This window comes from Pelodiscus sinensis, chromosome 7, assembly GCF_049634645.1.
Source record: "Pelodiscus sinensis isolate JC-2024 chromosome 7, ASM4963464v1, whole genome shotgun sequence".
In the NCBI taxonomy this organism is placed as follows: domain Eukaryota; kingdom Metazoa; phylum Chordata; order Testudines; family Trionychidae; genus Pelodiscus; species Pelodiscus sinensis.
The window spans coordinates 14,450,510-14,476,553 of record NC_134717.1 but is presented as its reverse complement, the minus strand read 5'-3'; the positions used below and the strand labels follow the sequence as shown (position 1 = coordinate 14,476,553).

The 26,044-nt window shown below is 40.1% G+C and overlaps 1 protein-coding gene across 3 annotated transcripts in view; it reads left to right on the top strand.

The window, feature by feature from the left end:
- The window catches only part of DPP10 (dipeptidyl peptidase like 10), a 460,866-nt gene that overhangs the window by 352,159 nt on the left and 82,663 nt on the right, over window positions 1–26,044 (top strand). For all 3 annotated transcript variants that reach the window (XM_075933252.1, XM_075933254.1, XM_075933251.1), the window contains 2 exons: window positions 5,089–5,141; window positions 5,241–5,322. In XM_075933252.1, coding sequence (XP_075789367.1) covers window positions 5,089–5,141; window positions 5,241–5,322 — 135 coding nt within the window. The remainder of the gene's footprint in view (window positions 1–5,088; window positions 5,142–5,240; window positions 5,323–26,044) is intronic.

Sequence of the window (26,044 nt, the reverse complement as noted above, 5' to 3'; positions counted from 1 at the left end):
AATAAATTGCCTAGGGAGGTTGCAGAATCTCCATGTCTGGAGATATTCAAGAGCAGGTTAGACAGACATCTATCAGGGATAGTCTAGACCATGCTTGGTCCTGCCATGAGGGCAGGGAACTGGATTCGATGACCTCTCAAGGTCCATTCAAATTCTAGTGTTCTATGATTCTGGGGTTCAAGAAACAACTAGATAAATTCATGGAGGTTAGGCCCATCAATACTTATTAGCCAATACGGATAGAAATGGTGTCTCTAGCCTCTGTTTGTCAGGGGCTGGAAATGGATGACAGTAGAGGGATAACTTGATGATTACCTGTTTCTGTTTACTCTCTCTGGGGTCTCTGACATTGGCCACTATAAGACAGGATATTGGGCTAGATGGACCTTTCTTCTGACCCAGTATGACCGTTCTTATGTTCTTACGTAAAATTGATTTGTAGATAACGTAATGTCAGTGTCATAACATTGTAAGAATCATTCTGGAGACATGGATACTTTCAACAGAAGACTAATAATTATTTAGATTGATATTTTTAAGTATTAAAAAGGGGAGGGAATTAAATGGAAAATAAAATATAATTCACTTTGTGTGTAATAATAGTTTGATAAACTGAAAAATGACATGACATTCAAATTTCTTCCTCAAACATACAGTACTATACTTAACAGTTTGTTACTTATTGAGAAAATATACATTGCTGTTGTAAATTAAATAAAATATGCTTAACATAAAGGTTACATAATTAAAATCTGTAAATTCCTTTCATGTATTCTAAAGTGTTACTCATGCCTATTTATATAACTAATGTTTTTCAATGCTCTCTTTCCTTTCTTTTGTTTAGTTTTCATAAAAACAGTGCTTGTTTGTTAAAAATTCCTCAGCTCTTATTCCATATTATCCTACTGGTGTTACAGACCCTCCAGACATTAAAACTGGTAGATTGCTTATTTTCTGTGGGATTATTCATAGAGTCTGGATGTTTGTCCTAAGGTTGGCAACTCCGCAGGGTTGCCAACTCTCCAGGATTGCCCTGATGTTTAATTAAATATTATGTTATGTGAGAAAACCTCTAGGAATATTTTAAACCAAAATTGATAACCCTCATTTGTCCAGGTCAAGAAAGATGACAGAACTAGGCCCGAAATGGCAACAGTTCCATTTCTACACAGTTATCCTTAATAATGAAGAATATGGTGAAAATATGGAACAGTTTGTACATTTGCTTCCAAATAGAATGTCTTTAAAGCTTTCCATGAAGTACCAGTTTATATTATTTACTCATAATGTAGCTGCATCCAGAATCCCAAGAAAGTAAGAAGGAAAGGCTGAAATTGTTAAGGGTTTGAACAATTTTTCTGGGTTTTAATTTTTCACTAATGCTTGATAAATAGCCTTAACTGTCGTATGTTGATGTCAGGGAAAGAGATTTTTGTAGTTTTCTTGGGGAAAGAGAAGGGCCCTAATATTTAATTGCTTAATTATTTGAGTGGAGATAGGAACCTGTTTCCATAAGAGGAACAGTGACTCTTTTGGATTCTTTAATAAATTCTCTGTTGGATTTGAAGATGCCCAGGAAAAACAAAGTTTGAAAGTATTGTACTCGCAATGAGAGCAATCTCTCTGTTAATTCATTTGGGGTAATACCTGTTAGGGATTTGAGTACTTCCTAAGACAAATCATTTTTAATAATATTCCTCTTTTATTTTTAAAATTCAGTATGCTGAGAGGCATAACAATATCCCAGTTGTGTTAGCACATTACGTTTTGAGGGCGATGTCTCCCTTAATGATACTCACATTTTCAGGTGGACCTTTCTCTCATGTTCCCTTTGGATCAGCATCATTTTATTATGATTAGATTTAGTGATTATACAACACTTTCCATCTGCAGATCTCAAAGCACTTCACAAGCGTGGGTAGATCTCATTATTTCTATTTCACAGTATGGAAAAGAGTTACTAAAAAGTTAAGTCACTCTCTACAGTTTATGAATTGAAATCCACCAACTCCCCACAGGAGTTTTAAATCGGGTGGCCCTGATTTAGCCTTGCAGAGAGCACAGTTGACATCTACTTCAGTTCCTAAAATTGTAAACTAGTATTGTTATTTCACACCTGTCAAATGTTAATTGTGAAGCAGGAGGAGTTCATGGCTGAGTTTCCTACTAACATGTTTTCCTGTTAATTTTCATTGCAATATAAACCCAAGTTGTTCATTCATTGTCAACTGCATGCAAGTATCTTAGGGTATGTCTACACTACAGCGCTAATTCGAACTAAGCTAATTTGAATTAGCGCAGCTAAACTTAAAAACTAGTTCTAATTAGCGTTTTGCTAATTCAAACTAGCATGTCCACACAGAGTGGACCCTGAACAGAGGTTAAGGATGGCCGGAAGCAGTGCAGGCAAGGCAGCAGATGAGGACTTAGAGCGTGGAGCTGCTGTCTCAGGCTAGCCAAGGGCTGTGCTTAAAGGGACCCGACCCCCACCCCGGACAGACAGTTCTCACAGTTCCCCACTTGCAAAGCAATCCTGGCTTGGAGTGCCCTGAGGGCCCACACGCGGAACATCACAGCACTCGGCCATCACCCCGGCTGCACTTGGCACAGGCTGCCATCCGGGGGGAGGGGGCAATCGGGGGGCTACAGGAGAGCTTCCACTCCGAGAAGCCCGCAGAGCCAGCCCAGTCCTCCCCATCGGGGCCGCATATCCCATTTCTCCCTCACCTCCTTCCACTTACCCTTCCCTAGCCCCCCTTCCTGATGTACAAAATAAAGAAAACGTGTGTTCAAAAATAGAATCTCTCTTTATTGGACAAAACTGGGGGAGACTGGGAAAAAGAGGTGGGTGAGGGGAAGAGAGAGGCTGGGAGAGGGGAGGGCAACTAGAATGATCAGGGATTTGGAACAGGTCCCATATGAAGAGAGGCTAAAGAGACTGGGACTTTTCAGCTTAGAGAAGAGGAAACGGAGGGGGGATATGATAGAGGTCTATAAAAGCACGAGTGGGGTGGAGAGGGTGCATAAAGAAAAGTTCTCCATTAGTTCCCATAATAGAAGGACTAGAGGACACCAAAGGAAAGGAATGGGTAACAGGCTTCAAACTAGTAACAGAAAGTTGTTCTTCACAAAGCAAAGAGTCAACCTGTGGAACTCCTTGCTGCAGGAGGCTGTGAAGGCTAGAACTAGAACAGAGTTTAAAGAGAAGTTGGATCAAGTCATAGAGGTTGGGTCCATGGAGTGGTATTAGTCAGGGAGTAGAAATGGTGTCCCTGCCCAAAGTTTGTGGAAGGCTGGAGATGGATGGCACGAGACAAACGGCTTGGTCACTGTCTTTGGTCCATCCCCTCCAGGGTACCTAGGGTTGGCTGCTGTTGGCAGACAGGCTACTGGACTAGATGGACCTTTGGTCTGACCCAGTACGGCCATTCTAAGCTCAGGGCTCAGGGTCGGGGGTCTCAGTGGACCACCCTGATTTTCATGCAAACCTGCTCCTGGGTGGCCAGGCTGGCAGCTATCCTGCCTGAGACGGCCACTTTCCTGTGCCTAGTGCGGAGTTCGTGGACGAGGTCCACGTTGTCTGCACTAGACCAGGCGGGTGCCCGCCTCTTGCGGTCCTGGGCAGGCTCCCGGGAGCCGCCAGCCTGGTCCCGGGAAGAGGCGGAGGGCTGGGGGGCATCGAGTGGCTGGCTCATGGCGTGCCAGGTGCAGGGTCTGCTGGCTGGGTGCTGGCAGGCTTGCACCTGGCACGGGCACCGTAGCCAGCCCGTGCCCCTTTAAGGGCTCCAGGGCCAGGAGGGGGGCATACGAGTTTCCCTGGTGGTGCCCAGAGTGGCCACCAGGGAAAGCTGGGGAGGGTTAGCCTCCCACTAGTTCGAATTAAGGAGCTACACAGCCCTTAATTCGAACTAGGCTTAGTCCTCGTGCAATGAGGTTTACGTAGTTCGAACTAAGCGCTCCGCTAGTTCGAATTAAGTTCGAACTAGCGGAGCGCTAGTGTAGCGCCTATGAAAGTTAATTCGAACTAACATCCAACTTTGTAGTGTAGACATACCCTTAGTGGTATAGACTATATACACGTTATTAGTGTTTCAACCATCTTCTTGGGCTTGGTTTCATTTGTTTATCTAGTTACTTAAGTGTAGTGTGTCTTTTTTCAGGTAGGCAAAACCCTTTGTGTTTCTTTCTCACTGTCTAGCTGAGGATTTTTTTTTCTTATGAGGTTTAACAGATTGTAGTTAACCAATGCATAGTAACATGATATAATTCTCAGATATATCAGTGTAGCTACGTAGAGGTTTACCAACCAGTTTTCTTATTTTGCAGTAGGTCCTTTTTTTTTAATAGTATGTTTGCAGTCTGGGTATGCAGTTAAAAAAGTTTTGTTGAATCTCATTATGTAATGCTATTCCTCTCTAATCCCGTAATCTTCCTGTAAACCTTCTTAATTTTCAACCCTCCAGTATTCTTTGTTGCAAAACACAAAATTTCTCTCTTTAGGAATTAGTTAATTTAGCCTAAATTAATACTTTTGTAGGAGTATTATTCAGTAGTTGTTTGTTCTCCATGCTTTTATTTCATTCCCAACTAAATAAGCTGTGTGTGACCATCTATGATGCGCTACTCTGTGGCTGTCCTTTGATACATATATATAGCCCACTAAAAGTTAAAGAATTCATAGAGAAGGTCCAGAAATAAGCCTTGTATTGACTATAAATTGATGTAAATTTGCAAGAAAATCATGTTTTTCTTCTTGGTACCTATTGTTTCATAGAGAAGGGAAATATTTTGCAGTTGGGAAAGGTTTGCCCAATTTTTTTACAGATTCAATGACTGATAAAATTAACTAACCATACCATACATTTAGAATAGTGGAGCATACCCTGAACACTTGTCCTTCATACTGCATTCAAAACATATATCGAACATATTAATTTTGATTAATACTGACACAAATTTTAAAGTAGGTAAAAAGAAAACAAATGTATGGACATATCAGAAGACCATAAATATTGGAAATACAATATATTCTTCATACATAGGCCCACTACTTATAGCTCTCTTTCTCTACCATCTTTCTTGTTACAGGTTTTTCATTATTCTTATACAGCTTCATATGTGATTTATAACATACATACAAGGTAAGATTTTTTTTCAATGCAATATGATTAAGTTTCAATATATAAAAAAATGCAGTGATGTTAATGTGTGCAAGTAAAAATGTTTACATTTTTTTCAAGGGAAGTTTGGGAGTTAAACCCTCCAGAAGTAGAGGATTCAGTTTTACAGTATGCGGCATGGGGCGTACAAGGAGAGCAACTGGTAAGAACAGTCATTTAAAATGCTATGTTTAAAATAGCATTGTAATATATTGTGTTAACACTCTCGTCCAGACAGACTATTGACCAAAAAAAAAGAAAAAAGAAAAAAGAAAGAAACCAAAACCCCATACCATAAAGAGAAGTTTCTGTTATTAGAGATTTATTCAGTTTTAGGATTTCAAAGTCTGCAAGGTCTTGTCTTATTATTGGTTTCTTGTCTTATTATTGGTTTTGGCCCTGATTCATATATATATGTTTCCTATTCAGCCAATCTCTTAAATATGTGCATATGGGTGAACTTAAGTATGTTTTTAAAGGTAAAGTAACTTACTTAAATAATTTGTTTAATCACAGTCTTTTTGCCAGGCACTATGAGAGAACTGGAGTTGCAGATGGAAACAAAAATTTCAGGTGCAAAATTTGTGAAAATCTTGGGTAAATATAACACGTTTGGCATCCAGAATGGATCTCACAAACAAGATGAAAAATGTGTTGGTTTCAGTTTCTGTGTGAAAATTATTGTAAATGTCAGTTGAAATCCGTAATAACAACAAAACTTTGCACTTCTGTATTTCCTTTCATCGAAGAATCTTAATGAGTTTTATAAATAAGTATTAAATTTACAAAATCCCATGAAGTAAGCAAAGAAATAAAACCCCGATTCAAAAAATAGCATTGATGTTTATATTTTTGGGTCTCTTATGTGACTGGCTGCATAAAGGTGGAAAGTTTAAGGGGATTACGGAAAACTTAATTCTCAGAATGGAGAAATCACACAGTCCTAGTCTCTCAATTATCCAAAAGTCTTGAGCCTGCAGCCCTTCAGTGAGAATTCTACATGCAGGGTCGTTATAAATTGCCCACTTGGTGAGAATAACCTGTTGTTTGTGTCATTAATCAATATGGTGGGAATGGAGACTGTGCCTCTGGTTGGGATCCATTGCATTAAGCACAGCGGGGTGCGACGCCAACAGTAATTACATTCATCTGGAACATGCTTGGCATTCTTTAATAATTAACCACACTAATTCATCATTAACCATTGCATAGTGACAAGACTGACGATAACAAATACATAAATTATTTACTAAGCACGGCACTATGCACATGCTTGGCAGGGAGGTAATGTGTGTCTAAAACTTGCAAGGAATTAAGATTGTGGGGCTTTTTTAAGTGCAATGCAAAGGAGATTTCCAGAGCTGCACTGTACAGAAGGTTAATGTGTTAAAGCACAACCAAAAAACCTGTAGATGACAACAACTATAAATCAATGTTGTGTGTTATTAAAATATATCAAAAAGAGAGTGGCACATTTAAAAATTGAGAGTTGAAAAGAAACAACACAAAATATATTTTGCTTAGCTTGTCGCTGAAAAAAGGACCAACATTTTCAAACATGGCTCCCAAATAGGCTTCTTTGGGAGCCATATGAGTTTCTGCACCTCTGAGAATTAGGCCACTTATGTAAGTGCCTAAACATAGTTTTAGATGCCTAACTTTAATCACCCAAGTTTGAAAATATTGGCCATATTTTATAATGCAATAAAGATTACATTAACCACCTCAGATAATGTCCATTACAAAGTGAATGTGCTTTCTAAATGTCTTCAGTACTGTGGCCTTTATGCTACCATATGGTCTGCAGAATTAGAAGAGAAGAAAAACATCCTGTATGCTGCCCAAATTGCACCAAGTATTATTTCCCAGCTGCAAAGCCACATTAGCAAAACATTTCAATGCTTTTCAACAAGAAAGAAATTAGTTTTGCAGCTAGGCATGCTGGGAGAAGGCACAAAAATGGTGCATACCCAAAAAAGAAAAGGCGATGCCATAACTGTCCCATACCTACCTGCTCCCCAGGCATCCCTAGACAATATAAAAAGGAGGAGGAGCATGTGTGCATAAACTGTTGTTGCTGCTGTGAGCAGTAAGAGCTTCCTCTTTAGTGGAGGAAGGTGGACCCAGATAATTTAGTAGAGCAAATTATAGGGGAGTCTGTCCTATTAAAGCCATGTGGTACATGGTGATTCCAGTTATTAGCATTTTTCTTTGTGCCAGCATCAGGGGCACTGTATCAGTGGGCTGCCAGACCAAAGATGTCATGAAAAGCAGGTACCAGAAATAACAGATAAACAGAGTACAGCCAAATATCTGCTTGTGATGCAGAGCTGCTGCTATTAGTAGTAGCCACACAAAATGTGTTTGTATTCACATAACCAATTAATGCAAATGGTGGAGACTCGGGTTGCCAAATATGCCATTGATAAGGCATCCCAGTGTCTCTCTATATATTAAAAGATCCACCTGCTCTACATACTAATTCATACTGAATAAAAGAATGCATATGAAAAACCCCACATCATGATGACTCATTGCCCCCCCATAGCCATGCAGAATCACTATAGCTGCAAATTACCCACTATCAACAGGGATACACACTGAAAAATGGTGAGGAACAATGTTACAAACATATGTAGACCAAAAATCACACACAAGACCCAGCAGTCTACACAAACCTGCATCCATTGAACAGGAGCTAGACTAGTAGGGAGGTGTTTATGGCCTTCAATTCTAAGAGGTTCATCATCCATCCAGATGCAATACACAACATGCATTAATGCATGTCCATGATCAGCCAGGTAGCATGCAAGAACAACAATAGGCGTGTGCTTACCACAAACCTGTGCTTGACTGTGAGTAAGCCAAAGAATCAGGGTTAAATCAAAGTGAAATGTGGGAGTTAGATGATCCAAGAGTATCTGTTCTGTATGAACTGGCCATGAGGTATGTTAACATGTTGCTGTTCTTTTTGTTATTTAACTACCAGCAATGCACTTGGTTCTGTACAAGATAAAAATAACATAAGCCGTGTAAGAATCTAAAGTTTCAGTCAGCAAGGGAATGGAAGTCAGTAGAGGCTTCAAATAGGGAAGAAACATTGTCCAACCGAGGAATTGTATACTAGGCTAGGAATAGCTTATTGTACTAAAGAATGTGGCCACAGTGAATTCATACTTTCAGTACCACCCCACGACCTTGTGAAAATAATACAGGGAGGCTCAGATAGTGATGTTTACTATTTCTAGGATTGCTTAAGGGATTAGCATGCCACATGCTGCTAGTGCAGAATGCCAAGGTTAGGTTTTTATCAGCAGTGAGATAATTGGATCAACTTGCCATTGTTTTGAAGTTGCTGCAGTGGCTGCTTCTTTAGTTGTGAGTTATTTCAGTTTCTTGTTATTTACCTAGAGTACATTATTTTATACAGACAAGGGTAAGAGCTCAGAGGAACAGCTCTTGTTTAAGTTGTGACAGTTTTGTGGTAAACTTGAAAAAGTTTGCAAACAATTAGGGGGAAGTAAACTTTTATCTGATAAATTAATGTGCATTAATATCATATAGCCATTCACTTGGTCTAGCTGCTTTATTTAAGACAGAAGGCAGCACAGGAAATAGTCTATGCAACTGGGTGAATTCAGGACTGGTTGCTTTGCTGGATTCTGCCTTCTCACATGACTCCTGAGTCTTGCTCTCTTGTCTTATTTCTGCTTTCCTGACCCATTCTTGGTTCTTGCCAAGGATCCCTGCTCCTGGTCTTCAACATCAATCTCTTATTCTGGCTCTGACACTTGCTTCAACACCTGACACATGCTCCAAGCCTCAGTCATGACATAGGGTCTACGCATACCAGTTACTGAGCAACATCTTAATGTGCTTTAGAAATAACACTGTAGTGCACATTACTGATCCATGTAGACAAGCCTACATCCCTTTCACAATTCAGCCTATGGCTTCTAGAGTATTATCAGTTCTATCTGAATGGTATAACCTTTTTTCTGCCATGCCTCTGTAGATTTGGACTGTTCTTCCAATTAGTTATTACATTGGTTTCCTCTTAGCTCCCTCTTGGATGCATTTGGAAATTGTTTAATTTAACAGCTATTTGATAGAGTCTAATATATTTTATCTATATACAAATATGTAGATATCTAACACATTTTATCCAAAGCACACAAAAGCATCTTTTTGCGTTGGATTCCGGAGTCAGCTTATTTTTTGTGACTTTTTTTTTCTGTATTGGTAAATATATGCTAGATTTTTCTTTGGGCTTATTATAGATATTTATGCTATTGATTACATTGATAAGGTCATTATTCTCATGATAGTAAGTGGTTTTGAAGAGATCTTGAGCTATATATTCAGAAAAGATCATAAAAATAAAGGTACATTTAACTATGAACACATAAACAAATATATACATTAAAATACCAGAAATAAAGAAAATAGTTTGGTATTCAGAAAGTAAAAGTGACTGTTTTGAAGAAACTTAATAATTTTCTATCAGAAAGGATGCTCTTAGCAAAATCCAGATTATCAAATGCTATGATTGGAGAGGAGCTGTTGTTTTGCTTAAAGGTAATTCAAGTCATCAGTAATAAAAAATCCATTATCTTGTGTGAAGAGAGAACAATTTCTTGCCTGTATAGTAATTCTGTATTCAGCTTTGTCTCTTTGAATATTTAGAAAATATTCTAAATATTAGAAAACTGAAAAAAATTGCCCTCTCAATCATCAAGATGTAAGAGGGTTCCCAATGTGAATAGGCCCAATATGCCTGAGATTTTACTTTAAAAACAAAACCCAAACAGCTCATTCTATTTTCATGGACCTTTCTAGCACTTTCAAAGCCAACTGCCTCTCTGCTCTGTTCACCTGGGTTTGTCCTTGATGTAATGCATGCAAGTTTATTTTTTCTTCCTGCCTGACAGTGATTTGCATCTATCTGCTGCCATGGTACAAAACTCGTAGGTCTGTCAATTATTCTTTGTGTCATTGTATTAATGTGAGAGATTCTTTATAATTTCCTTTCTCCACAGGATTTGAGCTCTCACTGTGACTGCTAAAAGCATTTTTTCTACACAATACAAAGCACCATTTCAGTCAAGTCTACTGAAATTGTATCTATTTTCAGTTATGATCCTGAAGCCTGTTCCTGACTTTACCAATGAGAAGTCAGGGGGACTGTTCATATACTTACAGTTAACTATGTTCTTACTTGTTGCTGATTTGGTGTTCTGATTGTTGAAATCTTAAATTACTCTAACAAATAATCCAAGGTTCAAAGTACACTTAACATACAATTTGGAAAACTCATCTTTTGGTAAAGATTTGCTTAAGAATTTTATTTAATCATAATTAGTATTTATAGAGTCTTAACAAACCCTATTGGCAAAAATGCTTCAGGTGTGGGAAGGAAGAGAGACCCTTTCAAAGTTAATGATTCAAGTGGGGGCTTATTCATTCATACGCCAACTTATTTTGGAAAAAAATCCTGCTGTGAAGAGTAGGAGTTGGTTTTTAAATGGGTTCTAAAAAGGCAGAACGGCAGCAGGGGACCTGCCGCGAGCCAGGACTCAGCAGTCCCATCTCCCCCTTCTGCCCACTGCCACTCAGCCTTTTGAATGTAGGAGGAGCCTGGTAGTTCTTACTGCATTTAAAAAGCAGAGACTCAGCAGTCTGGGACCTGACCCCAAACATACAGAGAAAAAATTGTAAAAAGTCACTGGCCAAAGCTCCCAGACATCATCTTATGAAAAGGTCAGTGACTTTTTGCCATTTTTTCTCTGTAAGTTTGGGTAGTCGATTTCTAAACAGGCTTATGTTCGAGTATATATGGCAATTAATGGTAATGAAGTAAGCTGCTAAATAAATGTGCTATTTTAATTCTTATTTTTCAGAGTCTTTTGCTTTTCATGCAAATAATAACTTAGAATCACATGCTGAAATATTAAAGCTCTTTTTCATCCTCCCTTTGAAATCGTGATCCTAATGAAGCAAGTGACAGTAAGAGTGAGAGGAGGACAAAGTGTGTTTTTGAATTTATGCTAAAAACCAAACATTTAATATTTTTAATTTAATGTTTTAATATGATGCCAGCATCTTTGTAAATTAAATTATATGGAGAGCACTCAGCGGTATAGCCCCTGACTCACATTGCTGTGAACTTTGGCTACGTCTAGACTACAAAGAAAAGTTGGAAAAAGATGCATAAATTATGAACCTCAATTTGTGTATCTTTTTCCACTTGTTTTTCAGAAGAGGTTTTTCCAAAATTTGGCCCATCTATATGGGGCCATATTTCAGAAAAACCTCCTCTTTGAGAACATCCCTTATTCCTCATAAAATGAGGAATACAGGGATGACAAAAGAATGCATCCGCCTTTTCAGAAACTGTTTCAAAAAAGCAGACACGTTTCTTGGACATGGCAGAGCTTTTCCGGAATACCTCTGACTTCAGTAGGAAACTCATATGAGTAGAGAAATACTTTCATGATAGAGGTTGCCCAAATGAACCGTTAATGAATTTGGCGCATGTTCTAGCAGGTGGTGAGCCAGCTACCACTGAGACCAATGAGAAATGAGTTGAAAATGTTTTTTTCTCTGACATGAAAAAATTCAATTCTTCATTGAAAAACAAACATTTTCAGCAAAACATCGAAAGCTTTTGGTTCTCAACAAAAACGTTTTCAGTGTTCTACAAAAAAATAAACATTTTCAGTTTTTGGCTAGAAAATATAGGAAGTTGAGGATTTCAGTATTTCTACAAAGTCAGAATTTTCTGTAGAAAGCAAACCCTTACTTTCAAGACAATCCATTTAATCAAAAACCCAATTTTGCATCAAATAAAATGTTTCATCAGAAATTTTTTGACCGGGTAAAGAAATGAAGTTGTCCATCATTTAGGTTATGTGTGCACAGCAGCATTATTTTGGAATAACATCAGTAATTCCGAAATAACATAGTTCGTGTCTACACTACAAGCATGGTATTGAAATAATGTTAAGCTGGAGGACTTGTTACTCCGACTCCTGTAACCCTCAATGTACGAGGAGTAAAGAAAGTCGGAGGAAGAGTGCTCTTCGAGAAATTTCCTTCTGTGTGCCAAAAGCCGAAATAAACTATTTCAACTTAAACTATGCAATTGAAGTAGCTCACGTTTTGTAGCTTATTTCAGCTTTAGCCTTGCTGTGTAGACGTGCCCTTAGTCTGCTAGAACATGATTTTGCCAAATAACTTGCTGCAGTATCAGCTGTAGCTTTGCTGCTTGTCAGAGGCCCAGCCTATCTCTGAAACCCTCCACAAGGAAGAGTGATACAGTTTAAGATAGTTAATTCACAGAGTAACTAGGAGTCAGTTAATTAGGCAGGAGGGCACCTAGGCATGATGAAAGTATACAAGTTAGAGGATACTCCTGAGAAAAAGCAGGTCTAGAGCAGGGAAGTGCCCAGGGACCTTGAGTCAAACAGAAACTGTGCTCCTAGTATAAGAATTCTTGGTGACGTAGAAGGCAAGCTTATAGGTAAGCAGCCTGGAAGAAGTGCTTCAGGAAGGGAAGGAGATTCTAACAGGAGAGGAAAAGTCATGGTGAACAGACAATCCAGAAGAGCTAGTATTTGGAGCTACTTTTAAAAGATCTCTATGATGAATAGCCACAAAGAGGTAGTTGTGTTAGTCTGATCTTGGTCAAACAAAGAAGCAGTCATGTAGCAATTCAAAGACTAACAAAATAGTTTAGTAGGTGATGAGCTTTCATGGGGCAGATCCACAAAAGCTCATCACCTAATAAACTGTTTTGTTAGTCTTTAAAGTGCTACGTGACTGCTTTTTTGTTTTTCCGTGATGAAGTGAGAGTGAGCAGATAAAGCACCTGGACAGAATTATATCTTGCACTCAAGACAGGTAAATTTCCTCAACTGGGAAGTTTAGATAGGAAGGTGCTCTGTATGTCTGTGTAACATTTTTCTTATAAATATGAGACCTTTGGGGAGGGTGACTTTTAACACTCAAAACTGCTGTGCTGTTTATACTCTGAGTGGAGGGCATAGTGGTGAGACTTAACTGCAGTGCTATCCCTGACCAGAGGAGTGTGGTAGGGTAAACTCCCTTAACTTCACACTGTTGAATTTAGTTTCCACAGCAGCACTGGTTTTGTGTGGCAAGAGTAAACATCGGTACTACAGTATTTTCTTTGATACAGCACAGATATAAAGGCCTTCCATAAAGACTAGCAATCTTCCTACACTGCTGATGAGAACACTTCAGTTTTATATTACAATACAGTCATGGTATAAATAAAATGTTGGTTGCTTTCCAAACAAAACTATTGACTTTGCACTGTTCCTCAAAAGGAAAATTCAAAGGATAAATTTTACTTCTGATGTTCTGCTGAGTTCATTTCCATTGACAGTGATTAATTTCTTCTGTCTGCTTAGCTTAAAAATAGAGGAAGAGGAGGAAAGAGATGTGTTCTAGATGTATTTGCTGTAATGTAAATGGTATTCCATATTAAAGGAAGCTTTCTGCATTTGGGAAACAGGGCTGGAGAGACTGACACTAGAAAGGCAGAAGGTTGTAAGTTGGATGAGAGGCCTTTAATTCCCTTACAACAAAGGGAATTTGTTGTAGACAGTCAAGACAGGTAGACAGTTTGATACACAGTGACCTGTTATATCAGTAAACTGCTTAATGATCTCACATTCAAACTAGTGTATCTGGGCAGTAAATATGCCTGGGTATGTTTAGGTATTTCAGATTTTACACTCAGGGGGTATGTCTACACTACCCCGCTAGTTCGAACTAGCGGGGTAATGTATGCATACCGAACTTGCTAATGAAGCCCGGGATTTGAATTTCCCGGGCTTCATTAGCATAAAGCCGGTGCCGCCATTTTTAAAAGCCGGCTAGTGCGAACCCAGTGCCGCGCGGCTACACGCGGCACGGGCTAGATAGTTCGAACTACGTAGCCATTCCGAACTATCTGTACTCCTCGTTCCAGTTCGTAGTGTAGCCGCGCGGCACGGGGTTCGCACTAGCCAGCTTTTAAAAATGGCGGCGCCGGCTTTATGCTAATGAAGCCCGGGAAAATCAAATCCCGGGCTTCATTAGCAAGTTCGGTATGCATACATTACCCCGCTAGTTCGAACTAGCGGGGTAGTGTAGACATACCCCCTGAGTGTAAAATCTGAAATACAATACATGAGCTGGGATTTGGAAAGTTACTCATAGCCAGTTCTCTGAGTAACAACCATGCTCCTGAGCTGCATCAGAAAGGCAGTGTTAATACTGAGAACATTGTGTACTGTACATGCAGCAAGACATTATTTTTTCATGCATTGTTTTCCAGATGTTATTAGAAAAGGCCTGGAAGATGTATCATGATAAAGTCGAGAATGAAAAGGGGATGATAAAAAAAAATCTCTTTTCTTTCCCTATTTCCTTACTCTATTATCTCTTTGGTTTAGTGTTTGACTTGCATGTTAACTCAATACTGTATATACATACACAAATGTTGCAATCTAAGCCAAATAGTTATATCTGCCTATATATTTGAAAACTAATTCCAAATGATATGGCCTTCTAAATCATGTGAAATAGTGATAGAAATGTAGCCGTGTTAGTATGGGGTAGCTGAAGCAAAATGCAGGACAATGTAGCACTTCCACTATTTGATCTGAGGAAGTGGGTCTGGCCCACGAAAGCTCATCATCTAATAAACCATCTTGTTAGTCTTTAAAGTGCTACATTGTCCTGCATTTTAAATCATGTGAGATACTTTTGTAATTAGAAAAACTAATCTGTAGATGCCATGGGATTACTGTTTATGACTTTGTGTCTTGCAGCCAACATGGGACAAAGAATGGAAATGTCCATCTTAATCAACCTGCACATAAAATTGAACACATATTGTATTACTCAGTATATCTGAATATTTAGGGGGTTCCTCCCTATTAACCATATTAAATGCAAGTTCAGTAGTTTGACAGTTTGTAGGATGTATTATAGACATGTAAGAACTAAATCAGAAAAGCTGAAGTACAAAATGAAGTTACCACTAGCAAGAGATGTAAAAGGCAATCAGAAGAGGTTTTCCAAGTACATTAGAATTAAGACAAAGGAAAGTATAGGTCCTCTATTTAGCTGGGAAAGAGATCTAATAATGGATGACATCAGGAAGACTCTGTTTAATACCTATTTTGTTTCAGTCTTCACGAAAAGTTAATTTCTGTACAGGTAATTAAAATAATATTAATAACAGGGAAGGAACACAAGACAGAATAGGGCAAAAAGAGATTAAAGAATATTTAATGTGTTCAAGTCAGTAGGGTCTGATGGAATTAATCCTGGGGTTCTTAAGGAATTAGCTGAAGTGATCTCAGACCCCTTAGCAATTATTTTCAAGAACTCATGAAAGATATGTGAGAGCCCAGAGGACTGGAAGAAGCAAACAGGATACCTATTTGAACAAAGGTGAATTAAGAGTACCATGGTAATTACAGACCAGTCAGCGTAACCTTTGTACCTAGAAAGATAATAGAAGAAAAGATTAATCAGTTGTAAGTTTTAAGTACCAATAGGAAAGTAAGATTATAAGGAATGGCCATCATGAATTTGTCAAGCACAAATCAGACCAAATCGACCTCACTTCCTTCCTTGATAGGGTCACTGGCCAGTAGGGGTGACCCACAAGATGTGATAGCTTGATTTTAATAAAGCTTTTGATGCACTTACATGTTGCAAACTAGGGAAGTGTGGTCTTGCTGAAATTGTTTTGTGCATAACTGCTTAAAAGACCACAGAGTGTAATTATCAATGGTTTGTCAAAGTGGGAGGACATATTCTAGTAGGATTGGCAGAGGTCAGTCTTGGGTCCAGTACCATTTTCAATAATGACTTGAATAAAGGAGTGGAGCACCTGACTATAAATTTTTCAGTTGACTCCTAGCTCAGGGGACAAGCAGCTGCTAGAGTCTTGCAGGACAGGATTAGAATTCAAAATTAATCTGACTGACTGGAGAATTGGTCTCAAATCACATTTACTGAATATCTAATCTTAAGTGAAAAGTACTACACTTAAGAAGGAAAAGTCACAGGACAAATACAAAACTGGGAATAACTGGTTAGTTAGTAATATTGCTGAAAAGGCTCTGGGGGTTGTAGTGGATCACAAATTGAATAGGAATCAACAATGTAAAGTAGTTGTAAAGAAGTCTAACATCTTTCTGGGGTGTGCTAACAAGAATGTCCTATGTAATACAGGAGAGGAAACTGTTCCACTCTACTAAGCAGTGGTGTGGCCTCAGTTAAAGTACTGTGTCCAGTTCTGGGCACCACACTTTTGGATAGATGTGGACAAATTGGAGAAAGTCCAGAGGAGAATAACAAAAAAAGATAAAATAAGAAAACCTGGCCTATGGGTAAATATTTTTTTTTAAACTGTGTGTTTTGTGTTGAGAAAAGAAGATTGTGAGGTTATAACTTTTCAAATATGTGAATGGCTGTTATAAAAATATAGTAGCCAACTATTCTCCAGGTCTACTCATGAGGGAACAAGAAATAATGGGTTAATCTGCAGCAATGGAAATGTAGATTTGATATTAGGAAATTCTTTCACAGAATAGCTAAGAACTGAAATAGTCTTCCAAGGGTTTTGTCTAAACTATGGAGAAGATTGAAGCTGTCACAGTCAATCTTCTGGGGTTCAAATGAGCAGTTCTAGTGAAGACACAGTAATTCGATCTGAAAGGGCGCTCCCATCGATGCTGGTACTCTTGCTCCTCTTGAGGAGCAGGGGAAGTCAAGGGGAGCCTGTGCTCCTATCAACCTCCCACTGTGTGGACTGTGGCAAAACTCAATTTAAGATCCCTTGACCACAGCTTCATTATTGACGTCGTTGGAATTGCGTCTCTTAACTCGACTTTCTCCTTTAGTGTAGACCAGGCCAAGGGCAGTGGTTAAATCTCCATCACTGGAGATTTTTAAGAGCAGATTAGGCACACAGGTATCTGGTATGGTCTAGGTTTATTTAAACCTGTCTCATCTCAGGAGACTGGACCCTTAGAGCTCCCTACCAGCCTTATATTTCCATGATTTCAGAAGGAAGCAACTATGAAGAGGGTAATGCTTCAGAAATTGAACACTGAGTAATAATTTCCACTCATGAAACAATAATGTACAGTGAGAGAGATCAAAATCCAATTCAACCTTTTGCTGCAAAGTTGGAAAATGCCTTCCCTTTTCCCCATCTCCATATACCTTTTAACCTTAGAAGGTGTGTTATATTGGGGACTGTGCTTTCAAATAAGCCTCTACAATACTGTCAATTTTGCGTATCTGTGTGCACAACTGTTCAATCCATGCACCTGATGTACCCAAGCAAATGGGAAAAAACAAAAGCTTCATGTGCCAAGTGTTTTGTGTAGGTTTTCAGAGGCTTATTTGAACAGATGTCTCTTTGATTCCTAGGCTTTAGAACTCATTCAAATTTCAGTTGTATCTGTGGCTAAACAATAAGACCTGGGTATTCTCCACCCAGAAAAAATTCAAGGTGGTATTGCTCTAAAAATCAGTCAAAGCAGATATTTTAAAGCTTGACAGGTGTAGTGCTTTGGCAGTTCAGGCTCTAAAACCAGATATGCCTTCTAACAAAACCAATCAAGTGTAATGACTGAAGTCTCCTTCAGAGAGTGAGTCCTTTCAATAGTATTGGTCTATATATAGCTCAGTAAGAGGCAAACTAGGGAAGTAAAACCACAAATTCTGCAGAAGGAAGCAAGCCACACGTATGTGCTATGGTCCTCAAAGATGCTGGTCATGCCATCAATACATTCAAGAACTGTATCACTGTAATGCCAATTTGAAGAGCAAACACTGGATGCTGGATTCTGCTGATAGATGCATCAGGATCTTTCCTCTCCACACTGCAAAAGGGCAGCTCTAAAGCCCTGTTAATTCACCAAACTGTATCTTCAGCTAGACAGATCCCCGACACAGAATCCTAGCTTCCATCTTGTCTGCATTCATGTTGTCTTAGGGTGTGTCTAGACTACCTAGTTTTGTCAACAAAAGTGGACTTTTGTCGACAAAACTATACCAGCGTCTACACTACCACTGAGTTCTGTTGACATAACGTTGACAGAACTCAGCAGTTTTGTCGACGCTGGTATACTTCATTTTTCGAGGCGTGACACCTTCTGTCGACAGAACTCTGTCGACAGAAGGTGTTATTGCCTGTAACATTGCGTCCAGACTACGGAGTTCTGTCGACAAAGCAGCTTGCTTTGTCGACAGAACTCAATGTGTCTGGACGCTCTTTGTCGACGGAAGTTTTGTCGACAGTATCTGTCGACAAAACTTCCGTCGACAAAATGCGGTAGTCTAGACGTACCCTAAGTGTCTGATATTTGGTTACATTCTGTCAAAGAAGATGGAGAATCTTCTCCTCCACTAATCCTGTGACAGTTTGTCCCTGATATCTCACCAGATTTTCTGTCTGGCATAGATGAGTGTTTTACAGAAAAGCCTTATAAGGGCTACAGATATTCTATTTTATGGCAGAGAAAAAGAACTAATTATTTTTCCACAAACCAGATGTGTAAAGATTCTCTGATGCATTCATATCTAACAGTCTAACTTCTTCCCTGCTGCTTCACCGCTCACAAGCCATCTGTTAACCATTGCAACCAGTCAGGAGGAGGGGTGTGGGTGTTGTGTAGATGGCAGAGCATTCAGTGTTGTGAATAAATTTGTTAGCAACTCAACACCAGAGTGGCCCAGTGGCTGAGTGTTACAATCCCTCAAAGAAATCTGTCACTGTGTGAGGTCCATCAGACTTCAAGTAAATTTCTGCAAAAGAGGCCTGCCACACCTCTATGTGAAAAAATAGACCCAGGCATCAAACTGATATTCTAGCTATGAGAATAGTTTATTTTTGTTATGCTCTGTGTGATTTCAAAGACTGAAGGAACCTGTGTTTGTATGTGTCTGAAACCACATGAGATAATCCCAGATGTTGTATACTACCTATTTATGGTAGCATCGATACAGACCTATAATGGGTATTGAGCAGCTGTGGTGTGATTAATGTTCATTATTTCATACAGGAGATTGTAAACTAATTAAATATCTATTGAGATTTAATATCATGTAGATAATTTGCAGTTCTTTAAAAAATTACAATGCTTGCACATGACTTGTTCTAATATATCAGCATGTTATCTGAGCCCCTGTACTTTGTGACAGAAAAAAACACAATGCTTTGTAACACTTGAAAAATAAGTGTTTTCAGACCCACATTTCAAACTAAGCAGTAGCTTTTTCAATTAATTCCCCGTGCCCTTCAAAAACAAAAAACAAAAAAACAAAAAACGTGTCATTTGTCTTCCCTTGTGAAAATTCCTTTGGTTAATCACAATGTTTAGCAAATTAGTTCCATTGAAGAAAGAATATACTAACTGCTGGTTGCCAGTATTAGCAGTATTACAATTTGTTTTCTGTATCATTCAGCATATGTCAGGTGCTTTCCGTACATATAAGAACATGAGAGTAGATTCTCACCTGCAGCCTAACTCAATGTAGGGAGCTGGCCATGGCCCTCTAATTCAGCACTGCCGAACCCATCTTAAGTTAAGGTGACTCTATACAGCACCATTATTTCACGATAACAAGCGTGATTTCAAAATAAGTTAGTCCGCTTCTACACAACAGACAGTTATTTCTCGTAACCCTCATTGTATGAGAAGTAAGGGAAGTTGGAGGAAGAGTGCTCTATTTTGAATTAAGTGCTGTGTAGACAGCACCAAAACTTGAAATAAGCTATTTCAAAATAAACTAAGCAATTGACGTAGCTCACTTTGCGTAGCTTTTTTTGAGTTAAGCCCTGCTGTATAGACACGCCCTTAGAGATGCTGGCAAACTGTATTAGTTCAGGTAAAATGGTAAGCTAAGCTCCACTTCTGCAAAAGCCCAGCCCACACACTCCCACCATGCTTTTTACCTTCCCTGATATGCCTCTTATGCCAGAGCCGGGGGTAAGTGGAGGATGGGTCAATGCCACTGCATTAGGTTTGCCTTCACAAAGAGAATTCGCCACCAGCAGCTGCCAACATGGCCATGTTACACTGCCTGAGAGGTGCAGAGCAGCCATATCAGACCAGAGAATGCAGCTTATGAAGTGAGCTCACTTTACTCTGGGAAGAGCCCAACCATTTCAAAGGGGCTTCTTTCAGTATACAAGTCAGTCTGAGCACATATAGCCTCTACTGGTCATTTGCCTTGCCATTAGAAAAGCAGATTTCCAAAACTGTACAAGACATGACCAAATGTGGTTCCTTAACAGTGGCATGGAAGCATTCTTAAGAGTAAGGATACTGAAATCCAGCCCCCTTACCTCTGTCCATACCTTGCCTGCTGAGGCCAGGAGCAGAGCCCTCTGGTGTGTGGGGCTGCAGCCTGGACAAGCCCCAGCTGGGAGCCTGGGGATGCTGCAACACTCCCTGTACCCACGGTTCCCGTGCCTGTGTTCTTCGGTGTGACTGTACGCATACCATGAGAGGGCTTGTTTTCTTTAGAATTGAATGTCTTTGGAATTGAAGCAAATTCTAAAACCTTGGAAGTTGCTATAAAATACAATTGTCATCCTCCAGACCCCAATCTAGTAAAGCAATTAAGCACATTCTTAAGTGCTTTACTGGATTAGGGCCTGGGAGCCAAAAATTTATTTAAATCAAAGATTTTAGTCACTGGAAAAATTCCAATTAACTTTGCTAGACTAGGAGGCCCTAAGCAATCAGGGACTGTATGCTTAGTAATGTAGAATACTGTTTAGGTTGCATATTTTAATTACTACCGTTCAGAATTAAAATTGAGAAATCCAAAGTATATGTTTTGACATTAATGTTGCCATGCAGGTTAGGAGAACAAGCTCTATTGGATAGATTGGATCCCCAGATTTTGCTAGGTGCACTAGAAGGAGATTTGATTGTAAATACATCATCAAGCATGCACCTGGCCTGGTTTAATAGCTGTCAGATTAAGCAGCTATTTAGCGGGGCTATCTTGGCATAACTCAAGGGAATTAAGAAGGAGAAGCATACTTATTAGAATCCATAGGCTAGTGGTAAGTGAAGAAAGCTAGGTAGAGACATTCTGCTATTCTAAATGAATTCTCCTAACAGAATATTGGGGCTAAGTCCCACGTTGCAAAAGGACAATTGACAAGGACAGCAGACTGTAAGCATATGTCATAATTCAAGGCAATATAAGCAGTGGATCCACTGTTTAGAAACAAACATGTGTCCGTTAGTAGAACCCTAGATATCCGTGGATATCCGCGTCACAGCAGCAAATAATTGCATCTGCAGATGTGGATATCCGTAGGCCATTTTCATGGATAGCGGTGCAGATGTGGATACCTGTGCAGGGCTCTCTTTCTGCCTTTCCCTAGCCACTGGGCTGTGGGGGTGCAGTTATGCCAAACAGGTGCCCTACTACAGACACAGTAGGGACACAACAGGTTCCCATCCCTCCCTGCACAAAGGGCTCAATGCCAGCCATGCCCAGGTCCCCCCACCTGGTGAGCACTGGCCTGCAGAAGCCGCGGCCCCAGGTCCGGCTTGGAGAGATGCTGCTTGCCATGCACAGCTGTTCCTGCACTGCCAGCTAGTGCAGCTGGAACCGTGCACGTGGGAGGCAGCAGATATTCAGGATAGTATAAGCTGCTCCACTCTAAGGGGAAAGGGCCCAGCTCTGCGGGGCTGTTGCTCTGGGCATGGGCACTTGCCCTGGGCTTTCCCAGGGTCGGTGGGCACCAAGCCCATTCCTGGGGTTCAGCAGAGTGAGTAGTTTGGCACCAGCACCGGTGGCCAGCAACCAGTAGCAAGGACTTGGTGGGAGGTCAGAATCAGGGCTGTCCAGCACCCGCTTGCTTCACCGCTTCCTACCTAGCAGCTTGGGCCTCTTGTGTCCCTACCATGGCGCAGCTTGGCTGCACTTCTGGCTTACTGGTTCCTGTGAATCAGGGCCCACCCCCTGGCATGATGCAACATTCAATCCCTTCTCCCTCCCCCTTCTCCAGACCCTACTGCCCTTCACCCCCAGTCCCCTACTCCCATGCTGCCTCTTCCCTGCAAGACCCTGACCTCCCCCTCTCCCGTGCTCATCCTGTGCTCCCTCCCTCACCCCTCCTTATGTGATGATTAAGATCTTCAGTGTCCTCATCACATTTCACTTGGGTTTCCAGGTAGTGGCTTAATGCTGGATTACATTAGGAAGACTGTGTTGTAGCTTCTGGGTAGCCAGTAAGTTATCATAGAGGCTGTTTTGTTCTGGCTTGGTAAATTTAAGTATTGGAATTACCACAAGCTTTGGGAATTGGCTCTCCCTTTGTTTGCAGTTCACCATAATTAAGTGACCTCAGCTGGCTCCTCTGGGACCTGGACACAGATGGTTTTCATTAAAGGCAAAGATTTAATTAAACTCTAGATGATATTGGCCCGTTAAATTTGAAAATGAATAGGTTTGTCAAATAGCACACTAATGAAATAATAGGTCATACAACTTTGAGGCTAGAGTTTGATATTTATACACTTTGAAGTTTTATTTACTAAGTGGTCTATGCCCCAAAATACTAACAGATACAGTGAAAAGCAGTTAAAAAATAGTAATGCAATTTTCATGTGAGATAGCGTAGCCTCGTTCCACCTTGTGCCTTTTTCAATTTATTTTCTTATCATCATGCCTAAAAGCTGGGAAAGCATTTTAGGCACAAAGCCATTGATGAATTTATGAGAATATTTCTCTGATATACTTTTAGCAATTTCTCTTCTAATAATTTTGAAAGATGCAGTCGTTGCGGTCAGCAAATTTTACTGTTCCGTGTATGCCTGTAAAACCATAATATTAATAATTGGACAGGAGCTTGTATTAAGAAAAACCCTGCAACATTTACCTAGTGATCTGTACGTCAGCAATACCCACAAACCCTTCTGAAGGATAATATCTACAATACATGACATCACCCTTTTGAGTAAGTAAACATGTATGCATCAAAACACTGCTCCTGTAAGTAGTTACACAAATGCTTAATTTTACTACTTTGAAAAATGTCCACTATTCACATTAGTAAAATTAATCGTGTGTGTGTGTTCACAATTGGCAGACAAGTGGCTTGCTATTTGTTTGTTTGTTTGTTTGTTAACACACTTAGGTGTGTTAGCATAGATAAATTTAGCTTGGGTACATCTATCTGTGCTGGAATCACACCTTAGGGTGCAGCATAGTCTACTCTAGTGTTGCCAATTCAGTCTTGTGATATTTTGTTTTTTCTTGAAGCCCTACCTCCTGAAGGCATGTGATGAAATGAGAATCTGAGTTCTCATTTTTTGAAATGTAGCACCACCTGACAAAAGAGTGTCATGACTGGGTCTGCTAGATGGTACAGTCATACCACTGCTAATAATTAACTAGAGGATTTACTCAGCATTGCCTGCATCCTTGTGGAGGCTCAGGTTAGGGGGTGGGAAGTGCAGTGGTCAGGGCAGAGGGCTGGGAAATGTGGAGGGGGCTTAGGCCAGGGGATTCAGGGCAAGGGGTAGGAGGTGTAGGGGATTTTGGGACAGGCAACGGGGGTATAGGAGGTGTAGGGGGGCGAGCCATGGTTCTCAGCCTCCCTGTCATTTCCTGGTGGGGGAGCAGGTCATGGTTCCCAGCACCCCCCACTCCACGCACCACGTGTCCTCCCTAGTTATCTATTGTTTGTCTGTATGATCTGTAACTTTGGGTATGTCTACACTACCCTCCTAGTTCGAACTAGGAGGGTAATGTAGGCATACCGCACTTGCAAATGAAGCCCGGGATTTGAATTTCCCGGGCTTCATTTGCATAAGCGGGGAGCCGCCATTTTTAAATCCCCGCTGGTTCGAACCCCGTGTAGCGCGGCTACACGGGGCTCGAACTAGGTAGTTCGGACTAGGATTCCACCCACGAGGTGTACCGGTAGTTCGGAATAGGAAACCTAGTCCGAACTACCTAGTTTGAGCCCCGTGTAGCCGCGCTACACGGGGTTCGAACCAGCGGGGATTTAAAAATGGCGGCTCCCCGCTTATGCAAATGAAGCCCGGGAAATTCAAATCCCGGGCTTCATTTGCAAGTGCGGTATGCCTACATTACCCCACTAGTTCGAACTATCGGGGTAGTGTAGACATACCCTTTGTTGGGTGTAAACTAATTAAGGTGGTAGGATGTAATTGGTCAGATCAGTGTTTGAGAAAGCTGCTAACAGGCTACTCCATTTTTTGTCTAGTTTCCCAAAGCTCCCCTTGCCTGGCAACAGTAAACCAGAGCCAGTGAGAGTTGCGAGGCTCTGTGGCAATAAAGCCCTAGATAAACAAACTAGCCCACTTAGCGAAACATTGGGTTAGATAATCAGATTACAGTATATTAGGATTGCTTAATTACATTTCAGTAAAATGATTACTTAAGGTCTGGCTGAGAATATTACTTTTTAAATTGGGGACAAACAGAAAGTAAGTTGGGAAAAGAGGAAACTGGATTCTACCACCAATACTTCATTGTTTGCATCTCCAGACTTTGGGTATGGCTGTTCTCTGTTCATGGGAGAAGGACCAGGGAAGTGGGAGGGTGAAGGGATAAGTCCCGTAACAAAAAAGAATAGTTTTGACAAATACTTCAACCAATAACACTTTGAAAAAATTAAAAATTGTTGCAATGTGTGTGTTTCAGGACTTCAAAAAAAATTTGGAGCTTTCTGTTCTAAGAGACTTTTAATTTTGAAATGTATCCTAATTATGACATTTTAAAAAAGTAGTCAAAATCTAAACAACATATTTGGATGTTTTTAAATGAAATATTTTGACTGACCCAGGTTTTTTTGATTTGCACAAATGTTTGAGATATCACCTTTTTGTCTCTGTTTGGGACAGGAGAATGCTTTGAAATTTCAGAAATTTTGTGAAGCAGGAAAACCATTTCTTGCACAGTTCCAAAAGAAAGTCCCAAATCCAAAGAGAAAATGTCTTGGTTGTCAGCCAGTCTCGTGTTTTTCTGGGGCGGTTCATGATTTTTGAATGCTTGGGATTTGTAATATTTCTGCCCATCATCTATTCTTTGCTGGGGCATTCATACCATCCAAACTAATCCCCAGTGCTCTTGGCCTCCAAATGGCAGTTCACACTTGTGTTATTGTACATTCAGGAAACAACTTAATATGTTCCTTCCATTGCAGTTAGAACTCAGTTTTGACTTGAAAATTCTAAGGAAGAGGATTCCATTTCATTACATTCCTGCTTTCAATTGATAGAATCAGAAAGGATCAGATTCTCAAGGCACTTAGCTGATCAGTGTCAGCTACATGACAGGTGGTTTTATGTATCGTTGCTGTGTATTAGGGACATTTACTTTATAATACTATGCAGCTCATCAATGCACAAAAAATAATCTGTCATAAATTCATTTTCCAGGAGCAGTTATCCTAGGAAAATATATTATTGTTCCTACCATAATTATATCTGATGGCTAGCCTATGGCCTGGCTTCTGTGACTAAATAAAGGGGAGGAAAGCACCAACTTAATTAATTGTGCCAGCTACTTAGGTTTACAAATAGGCCTGCAGGGCATATCAGGAGAATTGTGTTGCAATAAGCAAGGACATTAGACCTGACACAATGCACTTCCACCAGAAGTAGCAAAAACCAGGGAAGCAGATCCTGACTTCTAGAGTCATGGGCTGTACCTGGGATATTGTATCAACGCACTGACCATTGTTCAGGGCTTGTAGCAAAGACGTGATTAAGGCCAATGTTCGCAATTTTCATGTTAAGGTTACTGATAATTGACTTTAATGCTAATGCTGTTATAATTATGCTGTC